This window comes from Rhagoletis zephyria, unplaced genomic scaffold (assembly GCF_001687245.7).
Source record: "Rhagoletis zephyria isolate East Lansing unplaced genomic scaffold, Rhagoletis_zephyria_1.1 Rzeph_scaffold_00382, whole genome shotgun sequence".
Taxonomy (NCBI): Eukaryota; Metazoa; Arthropoda; class Insecta; order Diptera; family Tephritidae; genus Rhagoletis; species Rhagoletis zephyria.
The window spans coordinates 170787-183616 of NW_016157466.1; the positions used below are offsets into that span (position 1 = coordinate 170787).

The 12830-nt window shown below is 33.4% G+C and overlaps 1 protein-coding gene across 1 annotated transcript in view; it reads right to left on the reverse strand.

Annotated features, from left to right (window-relative positions):
• LOC108359395 (MAGUK p55 subfamily member 6-like) overlaps window positions 1-12830 on the reverse strand; it is a 165348-nt gene that overhangs the window by 139538 nt on the left and 12980 nt on the right. Inside the window, exon 3 of the mRNA XM_017611245.1 lies at window positions 2150-2224. Coding sequence (XP_017466734.1) covers window positions 2150-2224 — 75 coding nt within the window. The remainder of the gene's footprint in view (window positions 1-2149; window positions 2225-12830) is intronic.

A 12830-nucleotide genomic window follows, 5' to 3' on the forward strand; every position in this document is an offset into this window, starting at 1 on the left:
GGCTTCAGTCTTTCACACAATACGCTCGATAAGACCTTGTAACCTATGCTTAGAAGGCTGATCCCGCGGTAGTTGGCGCGAATGGCGGGGTCGCCTTTCTTGTGGATTTGGGAGAGCACACTTAAATTCCAGTCGTCGGGCATGCGTTCACCTGACTATATTCTGCACAAGAGTTGATGCATTCACCTTATCAACTCCTCGCCGCCGTATTTGAATAGCTCAGCTGGCAGGCTGTCAGCTTCAGCTGCTCTTTGTTGTTTTTCAGCCGCGTTGTTGCTATTCGTACCTCTTCATAGTCAGGCGGTGGAACGTCGACTCCGTCATCATCGACTGCGGGCTCGGGTTCTTCTTCTCCACAACTTTCCGTGCTGCTACCATTCAGTGGGGTGGAAAAGTATTCCCTCCATAATTTAAGTACGTTCTGAACATCGGTTAATAGGTCGCTATAGTTGTTCTCACAGGAGTACGCCCTGGTCTTGAAACCTTCCTTAAGTCCTCTGGTAAAATTTTCGGGCATTCTTCCTGTCGGCCAGCATTTCAAGCTTCTTACTGGGTTCGATTATTTAAGGTATATAAATATTTTCCAAAAACTTAGTAGAGTGTACCATAACTGTTTTGCTCAAGCAATGCATCATTGCTTGGTATATCTAAAATAGCACCGACCCTGCAGGGAAAGCTACTAGTTGTGAACTAAAATACCACCAGTTTTCTTTTCAGCCCAACTGGTTCACGTTCCATCCTTTTTCAATGTTAGTGACTGGTATTTTTAACATTGCGATGTCCTACGAGATATCAATTGTCAGGCTATGCATCAGCATCTACTAGTGGAAATACTAGTAGCATCATACCAGTTGATCAGAAAGGTGTTCCAGGTTATCACCCATAAAAATCATAAGTATTCCATTTTGCTCGCGGCGCTCCATCAGTCGCAATGCACGACAGAGCAGAGCACTGTCGTGGTAGTACTGAGGTCCACGGTTAAATCCCTGGCGCAGGGAACATTTTTTTTATTAATTTTTTTATTTATCTATTTTTTTTTATTTTATGGCACAAGTAGTTCTTCCGATATGCGTGTTTTTTTTTGCGATTTAATTAGATTTTCAATCTTTTTTTTAAATTGAAAAAAAATAATGACTTACATTCATTTGACTTACATTAATTTTAAAAATCCAAACCACCTCCAAGCGGACTCGAACCTGCGATCTCAGCACCAGAACCGGTAGTCTTCACGCGACGTCACCGCCGATATTTGTAAAAAAAAGCAATTAATTGCGTTTTATGTTTGGTTTTGGCAATTCAAAGGCAGATGTCGCTGAACGCTTAAGTTCTTCAGACGGGTTTGGCTTTTTACTGCAGGGGACATATATGATACATATGTGTATTAGCGTGGGCCGAAAATCCGCTTTTTTAGAATTTTGATTGGTAATAGGAAAAATATGGTTCATTATGTTCTAAAAATAATATCTTAGGCTCGCCCAAGTCCATCAAGGTTTAATGTGCTCAAAAAATAAAAACCAATAAATACATTAGTTGATACTTTTTTTTACTAAAATTGTAAGTATCTTTGAAAGTATTAGTCCTTTTAGTATATGGACCTTTTTTTTTGAGAATCGAAGTAAGCTAAGAAAATATTTTTTAGCACTTGAACTTTAATGGACTTGGGCGAGCCAAAGATATTGATCAAAAATTGTCATCTCTCGCACAGATTGGTTTTAGAGCATAATGAACTATATTTTTGCTATTACCAATCAAAATTCTAAAAAACGGATTTTAGGCCCACGCTAATGTGTATGTATATTCTAGTGTACTTAGTTGCGTGAAAACTGTTCTATCGATAATTAACGCAATTTTTAAGAAAGATCAGAATCTCTCAAAAAGGTCTGCATATATGATTTTGACTCGGGCTTGGAATATCTTCTTTTTTTTCCTAGAGTACAGTCTTGAAAAAATTTCGTGGTTGTTTTGAATTTTGATAATAACTTGTTTAAGCTCACCGTGTAGTATGTGATGTCGGAAGCTTTTGCCTCAATCACTGTACCTACCTAATAGTTTATATTAACTCTAAATATATTTTTTGCATTTTTTATCGTTTTTAAGTAATTTTTAGTAATATTAAGTTAGTTATTTTAATACCAATTTAATATTTTACCTCATATAAAGAAGCAAGTGATTCCAAAGTACGTGCTCGCCTTGAGCTGAAACGAATTGAAGATTGTCGATCGAACTGAAAAAAAAATTAAATAAATTTTATAAGTATGTACTCGTATGAGGTATTCTTTGTCAACTGAATTGAGAAAATGGTTGCGGAGAAAAATCGGTATAAATGTTTACTTTTAAATGATCAGTGGCGTTTTTTTTAACTCAGTATGGCGGAAAAATTTTTAAGATATGATTGAATTCACTAGAAATTTGTTAATTGCCGGTTATTAGATCGTTGATTACGATTTTGATAATGCATTTTTTAAATCAAAATGCCGAATGTTAACTTATAAACGATAAGTGGCGAAGAAGTTTTTAAAAATATACTGAATTCGCTCGAAATTTGTAACTCGGGGGTTTTTGTGATCCCTGATTACAGCTAAAAAAAGCCCAAGAACGAGAGCATCCCATTCCCGTGTAAAATCTGTCGCTGAGCCCGAAAATCTTAATAATTTTTTTCTATTATGTAATTTTCGAGATATCGACACAACGACTTTTGATTAAAGAAAAAATCGATCATAAAAATTCGAATATCTGAAGAACCTGTTTCCAATATAAGCCAGCAAGAGAAAACCTGAAAGAGAACCTACCGTTATCCTTTGATAATTTCAAGAAAGACAAAACAATTTATACCAGGATAACTACAATGCATGTAAAGCTCTAGACAAACCTAAACAATGTGTTGTATTTAGGCGGTTGTTTTATTTTGATCGCACCAGATAGTGGCCTGTTCTTCTCTAAACGAGCTTCAAAAGAACACTCCAACTCGGTTAACTTCTATGTGGCAGCACTGATATAAACCGTCATTGATTAAAAAAAAAATTAAAAAGAGAAATTTGACAAAAAGGGTAGATTGACAAATTATTTTGTAAAACAAATAATCCAATTTTTTCTGACGATCTACACGAATTTCGATTTGTTGGCTCGATGTCTCAAGGAAAACCCATCGTGGTGATGCAGTGTCCGTTCGGTGGCTCACATAACATAAGAATTTAAATAGTTTCACTTTTTAATTAACGTGCTTGCATTTGTTTTAACGACATAGTATGTATCTAAAACAGTCCATTTAAATATACAGTGAACTAAAAAAAAAACAAGTTAGTTAGGCTATTAAGGAAAAACTACAAATGAATAAAACACAGATACAATAAAGATTTATCGCAAATAAAAAAAAAATTTCTACACTAAGTTCAAAATTTTTAACTTGTTAAAAAGTTAACTTTCTGATACAAATTAGTATTTTGTTTAGCAACCTTCGGATCTGGCATGGCTCTAAGCTTTCTATTCATAGAGCGAATTAAGTTCTGAGTAATATTTTGGGATATATTCTCCCATATATCCTAAATGACAGGTTTAAGGACTCTCTTGCTCCTGATTTGACGCTCGCGTAATTTTGATTCCATGTAAATGATGATTGATTATGGCAACTTAACTTAACTTAACGGAACGCAGAACTTAGAGAATCAAAATGAAAAGATTTAAGTTACGTTAAGTTTCGGCAACACCCATTTAACAGAATTTTTAAGAGAGAGCCGTAAGTTACGTTAAGTTGTCATAATCAGACCATTAGCCCACTACTGTTCAGTACAAAGTAACAAAATATAAAAAGCAAGGAAATTTGGAAAGAACAGAAGGAAGTGGCAGACTAAAGAAAATATATACATCACAGGCAGAGAGAAGGATTGGTCGATAATGAAGGAATATCCAACAGAATCCGCAGTAGCTAACAAAAAAGTAAAACATGTCGGTGCCAGTGTCATGGCTTGAGGAGCGATGGGCACAAACAGCATCGGAAATTTAATTTTCATTGAAAGCATCATGACTTAAATGGACTACTGGAAAATTTTAAAAGCATACCTAGCAGATTCAGCTGCCAAATCTACTATATATTTGTAGAAGTATGTATGTATGTATGTACGTATGTGCCACGTTGCAGCCTAAACGGACGGACAGAATCAAACAAAATTTTGAAAGAGTATTGCCATGACTCCTGGGCCTGTAATAGGGTGAAACAAATTGGGATCCTACAAGGCGTGAAACTTTTAATCCGCCATAACTTCGGAAGCATAAGCCACATGACCTTGAAATTTGGTATACAGACATATAAATGAGTTTGTAGAAGGGGGCGTATCACATCCCATAGGCGTGGAATTTTTTATCAGCTATAACTTCGGAACCTTAAGTCACACGAACTTGTAATTTGATATGCAGACATATCAATGGAAGCTGCGTATAGGAGGGTATATATAAATGAGTTTGTAAAAGGGGGCGTGGCACATCCCATAGGCGTGGAATTTTTTATCAGCTATAACTTCGGAACCTTAAGTCACACGAACTTGTAATTTGATATGCAGACATATCAATGGAAGCTGCGTATAGGAGGGTATATATAAATGAGTTTGTAAAAGGGGGCGTGGCACATCCCATAGGCGTTGAATTTTTAATCATCCATAAATTGGGAACCATAAGTCACATGAACTTGAAATTTGGTATTCAGACTTAGGTATCTATGTTTAGAGTAAAGTATATATAAATGAGTTTGTAAAAGGGGGCGTGGCACATCCCATAGGCGTTGAATTTTTAATCATCCATAAATTGGGAACCATAAGTCACATGAACTTGAAATTTGGTATTCAGACTTAGGTATCTATGTTTAGAGTAAAGTATATATAAATGAGTTTGTAAAAGGGGGCGTGGCACATCCCATAGGCGTTGAATTTTTAATCATCCATAAATTGGGAACCATAAGTCACATGAACTTGAAATTTGGTATTCAGACTTAGGTATCTATGTTTAGAGTAAAGTATATATAAATGAGTTTGTAAAAGGGGGATATACATATATGTGTTCATCTATTAGATAATTCGGATATTTAAAACTGTGTTTTTTTGTTTTTAAACATTGCCGTCTTTAGATTATTTTGAAATGGAAAGATTAAATCGTTTAAATCGACTAATCCCGCGATGCTGTTAAACGAAAAAGGTTAATTCATAATGAATAACACTCCTTCCGAATTAAGCATTCTACCAGAAAAATGCAGCCATACCAAAACAGCTAAGCGAATAGGCAGCTAAACGGAATGTACCATAGTAGACTAATTTTAATTTAGAAATTTGATCGTTACCTTAATCCACCTAATAGTAATAATGGAACGAGATTTGTAGTACAAGTGACGATCAATCTATATTAGTTAAAGCATGATAAGGCTAAAAGTACGGCTCATAAAGATGCCTTAATGTAAACAAAGAAATTAGTTTGTCTCCTTTAAATTATGCTGAACTGAATATTTGTATTACTGTTTTATATTTTGATTTGTTTACCCCGAACGACGTCGGGAGCTCTGCTAGTTAAATATATATACCAAAATCTTGGCCTTGTAAAGGGTAATGATCAAAATCATTCGTCGCTAATTGAAATGGAAAGCCTCGTGTACAATGTAGAAAAGTTGCTTCCACATCCTCCCCCGTGCGCTGACCACACCCAATGTGGTAACAAATACGGACATGATATCGAACCGAAAGTATCGATATAGTACTCATTTAAAGTATCGCTTTAAAAATATCGGGTACCCATTAATATCGTAATAAAAAGACTCGATATTCCAAATATCGATACAAAATTCAAAAAATTAAATCTGAATATTGGTGTCATTGGGTATTAAAGAATTAACACTTTGCACTTTAATAAGTACATCACAGAAGGCGCGCCGCATACCAACCTAAGATAGTACACATTACTGCACTTTAAAGCGCAAAATATATCTATATTGCTTTACATATAAATTCCAAAGTAAGTAAGGTTATAGTACGACATAGATTTGCAAGAAATGGAATGTTTAAAAACAATATTAACAGCAAAACTTTCAATAGAAATTTTAGTAAGGACACATTTTTAAATTTTGGAATTTGGAAAATTAACTTTAAATATTTCAAATATTACAGCAAAAAGTTTTATACAAATAGACTTGCCCAATTCCCAGAGTTTTAAATTTTATTTTATTTCTAATACTTTGTCATACAAGTGTATTATTATTCACATTAACTTTGTAATGTACATTTACGATTCGATACGATACAAGGGTTCTAGTACTCGATTCCAAAAAATATCGTTTGAAAACTTTCGAGTAAAAGTATCGGTATCGAAAAGCAAAAATATCGATATGGTATCATATCGTATCGAAATTCGTGTCCCTAATAATATGAATGATAGTATACAAGATTTCGCAATCCCGGCGGCGATGAGATTTCTCAAGTAAAAGTAAACAAAGCCGAATGGGAGGAGAAAAGAAACTGTCAAACAGTGAATTTTCTCAATTTCTCAACATAAAATTTTTCGTCGGGAAACGTGATTTTATTGTGTTAAATTGCAAAATATATGATTTATAAAAAGAACTAATAAAGAAAATGTAAAAACTCTGCGATTATGGTGAAAGTATTAGCATCTAAAGTTTTCAACGCGTTGTTTAGTTTTACTTGAGGATTGTCAAAGTTGGCAAAACCCAAGCTAAAAGTTGTTTCTAGAGATTCGAATTAAAAAGTTTTCAGTTAAGGTGAAACCTTGCAATTTTTTTAATTTTTCTAAAAAGTTTGATCCGTAACCTGAGATCTACCACATTTTTTCTAAATCTACCAGGTCTCTTTCTAGAATCTACAACACAATATTTTTATTAAGTCCGATCACTGATGAGTACCTTCAATATACAACACTTCTTTTTGGTGCACTGTACACTGAGGGAAATAATGGATAGTATAAATGAATACTTTATGTATATTTGATTATCATTAAAAATGTTCGCATTTAAAAATAATATTTTCATACAAAAATTTATTACGAACTTATTTGACTGTTCACATCCCAGATATATACATTATACATTAGAGTGGTTCAAAAAAAAATTTTTTTTTGGAAATTCATAAACGCTACCTCAAATTATTGTTATTTGTGATAAAAAAAATAAACGTTTTTTTTTTATTTTGATTTTGGTCTGTTTTTTTATTCAAATGCTGTTGTGCTCAATTTTCTTATTTTCTTGACATGTTAAAATGCAACAAAAATTGTGGTTTTTATATATAATTACTCTGGCATTATTGGGGAACATTCTCTTAATTACACACCTGTCTTGGAGAGTTAGAATGGGCCTAGTTCCGGAAAATATGCTCTCGAAAGGACACTAGTAAAATTAAAACGTTGATACTGATCGAGTTACGCGTTGTCATTGGTTGGCACCTGTTACTATGGGGTTTCTGGGAGTGCTAATTAGGAATCTGAAAGAAGTTTTCAAAATTCAAAATGCCGGATCCAAAATGGCGATCCATTTTTATAAAAAATGGTTGGATTTGTTCGAAAACCGGCACTTGAGAGATTTTGGCGTTGTTGATTACGAATCTGATGTAAATGTTTTTAAATTCAAAATGGCGGATCCAATATGGCGATCAAATAAAAAAAAATTACTAAAATTAAAACGTTGATACTGAACGTTTTAAACATTGTCAAGGGTTGAAACTCGTTTCCAGAGGGTTTCTGGCGTTGCTGATTACGAATCGGATATCAGATTTTCAAAATTCAAAATGGCGGTTAAGAGTTGCAAACATATCTAATCATTTTTTTTAAGTTGGTCGCCATTTTGGATCCACCATTTTGAATTTCGAAAATCTGACACAAGATTCATAATCAGCAAGCTCAGAAACCCACTGGAAACGAGTTTCAACCCTTGACAATGTTTAAAACGTTCAGTATCAACGTTTTAATTTTAGTATTTTTTTTAATTTGATCGCCATATTGGATCCGCCATTTTGAATTTTAAAAAATTGACTTCAGGTTCGTAATCAGCTACCCCAAAAACTCTCGAGTGCTGGGTTTCGAAGAGATCCAATAATTAAAAAAATGGTTCGCCATTTTGGATCTGCCATTTTGAATTTTGGAAAACTTCTTTTAGATTCCTAATTAGCAATCCCAGAAACCCCCTAGTAACAGGTGCCAACCCATGGCAACGCGCAACTCGTTCAGTATCAACGTCTTAATTTTACCAGTATCTTTTCCAGAGCATATTTTCGAGGCCCCTTCTAACTGTCCAAGACAGGTTTGTAATTAAGGGAATGTTCCCCAATAATACCAGAATAATTATGTATATGTAAAAATCACATTTTTAGCTCCATTTTGTCATATCACGAAAATAAAAAAAAATTGTGAACATCAGCGTTTTTATAAAAAACCGACCAGCGCGACTTCTAAAACACTTGTTTTCTTTTTTCAAAATAAAAAAATACGTGTCCCTTTTTAATCACAAATAACAATATTCTGATGTAGCGTTTATGAATTTCCAAAAAGAGTGTTTTTATGAACCACTCTAATATACATATACATACATATGTAAGCGTACATACTAAGAATGTTAATCCCGGTATCCCGGGGTTCCGGGATCCCGCACTTTTTGAGGTCCCAAATAATCCCAGGATTTTCGGGATTTGTGATTTGCACTGATGACAAGAAACTCCTTGTTTTACCAGTATTGGCTATATTTATTTTTTATTTAATAATTATAATTTTTCTTATAAATGTCTAGCTCATTATAGATATAAATAACACTGTACGATAAATTTTACACCCAAAAATAAGTATTTATGCGCGAAACCATGGGCCAAATATATTAAAATTGCGTTTTTAGTTTTTCACTCTCGACGTCAGTAATTCAAAATGATTTAAAAAATCCAATGAAATATGTCTAGAGAAAAAGTATGGGTACAACATTAAAGAGGAAATTCTGAAGAATTTAAACAGATTCAATTTTTTGGTGCATAAGGATTGGTAACTATTGAAAATGTCCTTTTAAAATTTGATCCTTGAAATTTCGCAATATTTGTTTTTGAAAAAATTATATGTTAAGGACTGATATAAACTCGATAACATCCTCGAATTTCGTCCTTCTAACTTTATAAACTCGAAAAATTACCTACTAGTCCTTGTGAATCCAAAAGTTTTAATTATTCTAAATGCTGAAGAAATTTCCGCTTTAATTTGGTACCCATATTTTTATTCTACGTTTCATTGATTTTTTAAAACAATTTTTGGAGTTAATCATATCTTTGAAATTACAAAGCCCTTTAAAATAAATCCTGACGTCAGAGAGAAGAAATAAAAACGTCATTTGTTTATTATTTATTTTATGGTAGGAGAGCTTCTCAAACACTATATACGCAATTTCCTCGATTTAAGTTGTTGAAAAGTAATGAATATCTAAATCCCGGGACTAATCCCGGGACCCCGGAATTGTGATAACGACTTCTCGAAAATCCCGGGATCGTAAAAAGCGTAAAATTAACATATTTAGTACATACGCATCCCAAGCATGCATAGTAGGGACAGCACACACATACATACATAGTACATGTTTATCCGTACGAATCGCGTGCTGTGGTGTTAATGGAAATTCCGTATTTGGAAGCACATTTATGTGTCTGGCTGTAGCCGAGTGCGCAAATATGCTAGCCACAATTTGTTGATATCCGGAGAGGGTCAGGGTTTAAATTCCACTGCAGGCAATATGCAAATTAATTTCTTTTTTTTCGGTTTTTATCTTGATTACGAACGCAGTAATTGTAATATGCGTGCAATTGAATTGAACATTTACCAATATACAGTACTTTCGTTGACGCTTATAGCAAGATCAATTGATTGATTTTAATATTTTTTCCCTCAGTGTATGTAGTTAAAATTATACAAATGAAATAAATTTATAAATTTTCATGGTTGAACCGAAACCGTAATTGACTTTTCTTCCTAAATAGTAATAATTTGATCGCAAGAAAGGGGAACGATGAAGAAGACGAGTTGGACAATAAAACTGAGAGCGAGTTGGACGATGAATTAATCGAGTTTTTAAGGACTTTTCGAATGCGAACACTTCAGACGAGCCTCAAGGAGTTCCAAGTTCTAGAAATGTCAAAATCTGTATAAACTGTATAATATATATTCGTGCGAAATTCTATTGATACCCTGTAGTCATGTGATATTATGCGAATTCTATCACAATCCTTCAAAGATTGAAAATTTCCGTGAATGTCAAGTAAAAATTCAAAGTGTTGTACAAATTATATTCTAATTTGTCCTTAGTATACGTATACAGTGAATAAAAAAAAGTTGAACATTGAAGGTACTCATCTTCAAAGTTAAATATCTCTGCCGTTAGTTAAGCTATTTAGGTAAAACTAAAAGCTAAGCTCTGAAACGTAAAGAAACTCCATTTTTGAAACCAAAAAAAAACTTGTACACTAAGGGCCAATTTCAAATGAATATTTAACCGGCACTTAAGTTTAATTGTGGATTGTTGTTTAAATGCCATTTAGTTTTCGTTGGGTTTCAGATCAACTTTCTTTAAATATGCCAAACAATTGGCAGCACTGCTGCTTGTTCCTTGAAATTGTTATTGTATTTGCTTGTTTGTTTACATTTTGTGCTGAACAGCTGATTGTTTTTTGTGGGTTTTGTTGGGATTGATTAAACAACCTACCAATCAATCTTGATTGTTTGGTACAAACACAGGGTTGCATGCCTCATATTTAAATAGCCAATATTATATAACACATAAATAAATGTTTTTTTAGTTTAAATTTTTTTGCAATTTTAAACATTTCATGTGTATATTTTAAAGACCTCATGTTCAAAATCAAATCTTGAAAATCTTATGCGTATATTTATGCAGATTTTGGTTGACACTTTTCAGTAGTTGCTTTACATGCACTTTTTAGAGTGTACAGGTAAATATGTAACATATTACTTACCATTTATTATACTTACTTTGCAAAATACTTATGCACAAAAAAATTGAAATTATAAATCTTAGATTTTATGAAAAAAAATATATATACATGTATTTCAAGTCCTTAGCATGGGTTAAATTATGTATTTTTCTTGAAAATGTTTAGTTTCTGACGAAATATGAGATGGGTACGTAGAAAAAGAAAATTGGATTTTTGGCTTGGTCAGTGATACATTTTCTTAAGACGGCGCGGCAACACTTGTCGTCGTTTGCTTTGGTTGGGCGCGTTCTCATATACGACAGTGTGTTTTAATTTTTACAGCGAAAATTCGCCGTTCGCCGGCATTGTGTTTTAGCGGTAACTCAAAATATTTCGTTTTGCTTATTTCATTGCTGCTGAAAAACAAACGAGCGAGCATTCGTGAATCTCCGAATAAGCGAACAAATCGTTTATTTGAATTTCTATTTCATTACTCTCACAACATCCGCCTTTCAAAAGCATCGGACAATATGAGTTTTTACTCTCTTATTCTCCTGGCTCAGATTATTTCTGCGGACTCAGCGTTGCCGTTTTGGTCCAATTGGACCAAAATTGGTAGGTTCATTATCCTTTGGTAGCTTGGTTGGTTTGAGGAACCTTTTGGTAGGCATAAATGTTTTGAAAATATAACCGAATTGAGCATTAAAATTTGTTCGCTTAATTTGAGTTTACACGTTCAAAACATTGCCCACACGTATAAGATTTCTTTGTTTTTTTTCTATATTTTATTAAGCAGACAATTTTCTGCAAACGAAAACTCACTTCCCAAAGCTATGACCGATCAGCTGTTGAAATAGAACGAGAAATTATCTATCGACTTGAAAGAATATATAATAGGCAATTTGCAATGTGTGCGTGTATTGGTAAAAAAAGTGTGAGTGTATGCAAATTGAAACGAATTTGGGAATTATTTGATTGAAATGCATAAAATGTCTGATTTTGTTTTTTCACACACAAAAAAATGTTTGATATGAGTGAAATAAATCTCAAAGATATTTACATTTTTTACAAAATATTTTTAAAGGCACGATTTTTTTTTATTTAACACTAAAGATTGGTATGAATTGTTAACTAATACTGTAAACAATAACATGTGTAGTTTTAATGTTGGCTGTTAATTTGTGCTAAAAATCCCGTAAATTCAAGAAAACTAGCTTTAACGATGAAAAAAAGTTCGGTAGTTTGCAAGCTGATTTGGTAGGCGTTTTGGTACGTAATAATAGTATCAAATGGCAACACTGTGCGGACTTTTGACAAAACAACTTCTCTTAAGTGAGGTCGTTTTCTCTTCAAGGCAGTAATTCATTCAGTTCTCGAATGATATTTTTATATTTGGTCATTAAGAGTAGTTCAAGATGATAAAAGTTAAATAAAAATGTAAAATTTTTAAATGGAAGTTCCTTATAACTTACTTTAAATTCCACCTTACAGAAAGCACAGCGGTTGTTTTGTCAAAAGTCCACAGATATACATTTAAGTAAATAGGGGCTTTCCTCAAATTAACCAGCTTTTGCATTTCATACTTTGTAAGTGTGATATCTGAAAAACATTCATACATACATGTACATACATACTCGTACATACTAAAAACATTTGTCGCTTCTAATCAGGGTTAGAATCAGGGTTGTCACTGAAAATCCTTCTTTCCTACCAATAACTGATTCAAAAACCTACCAAAATGGCTTCCTTCCTACCATTTCTTTTAATAAATAAAATGACGTTTGACAGCATTAATTACATTTATTTTTGTTGGTTTTTATGCCTAAATTAATGGGGTTTTCTTTCATACCGAAAAATGTTGCCTTCTCTGTGCCCTCTACGCACAAAACTAAGGAG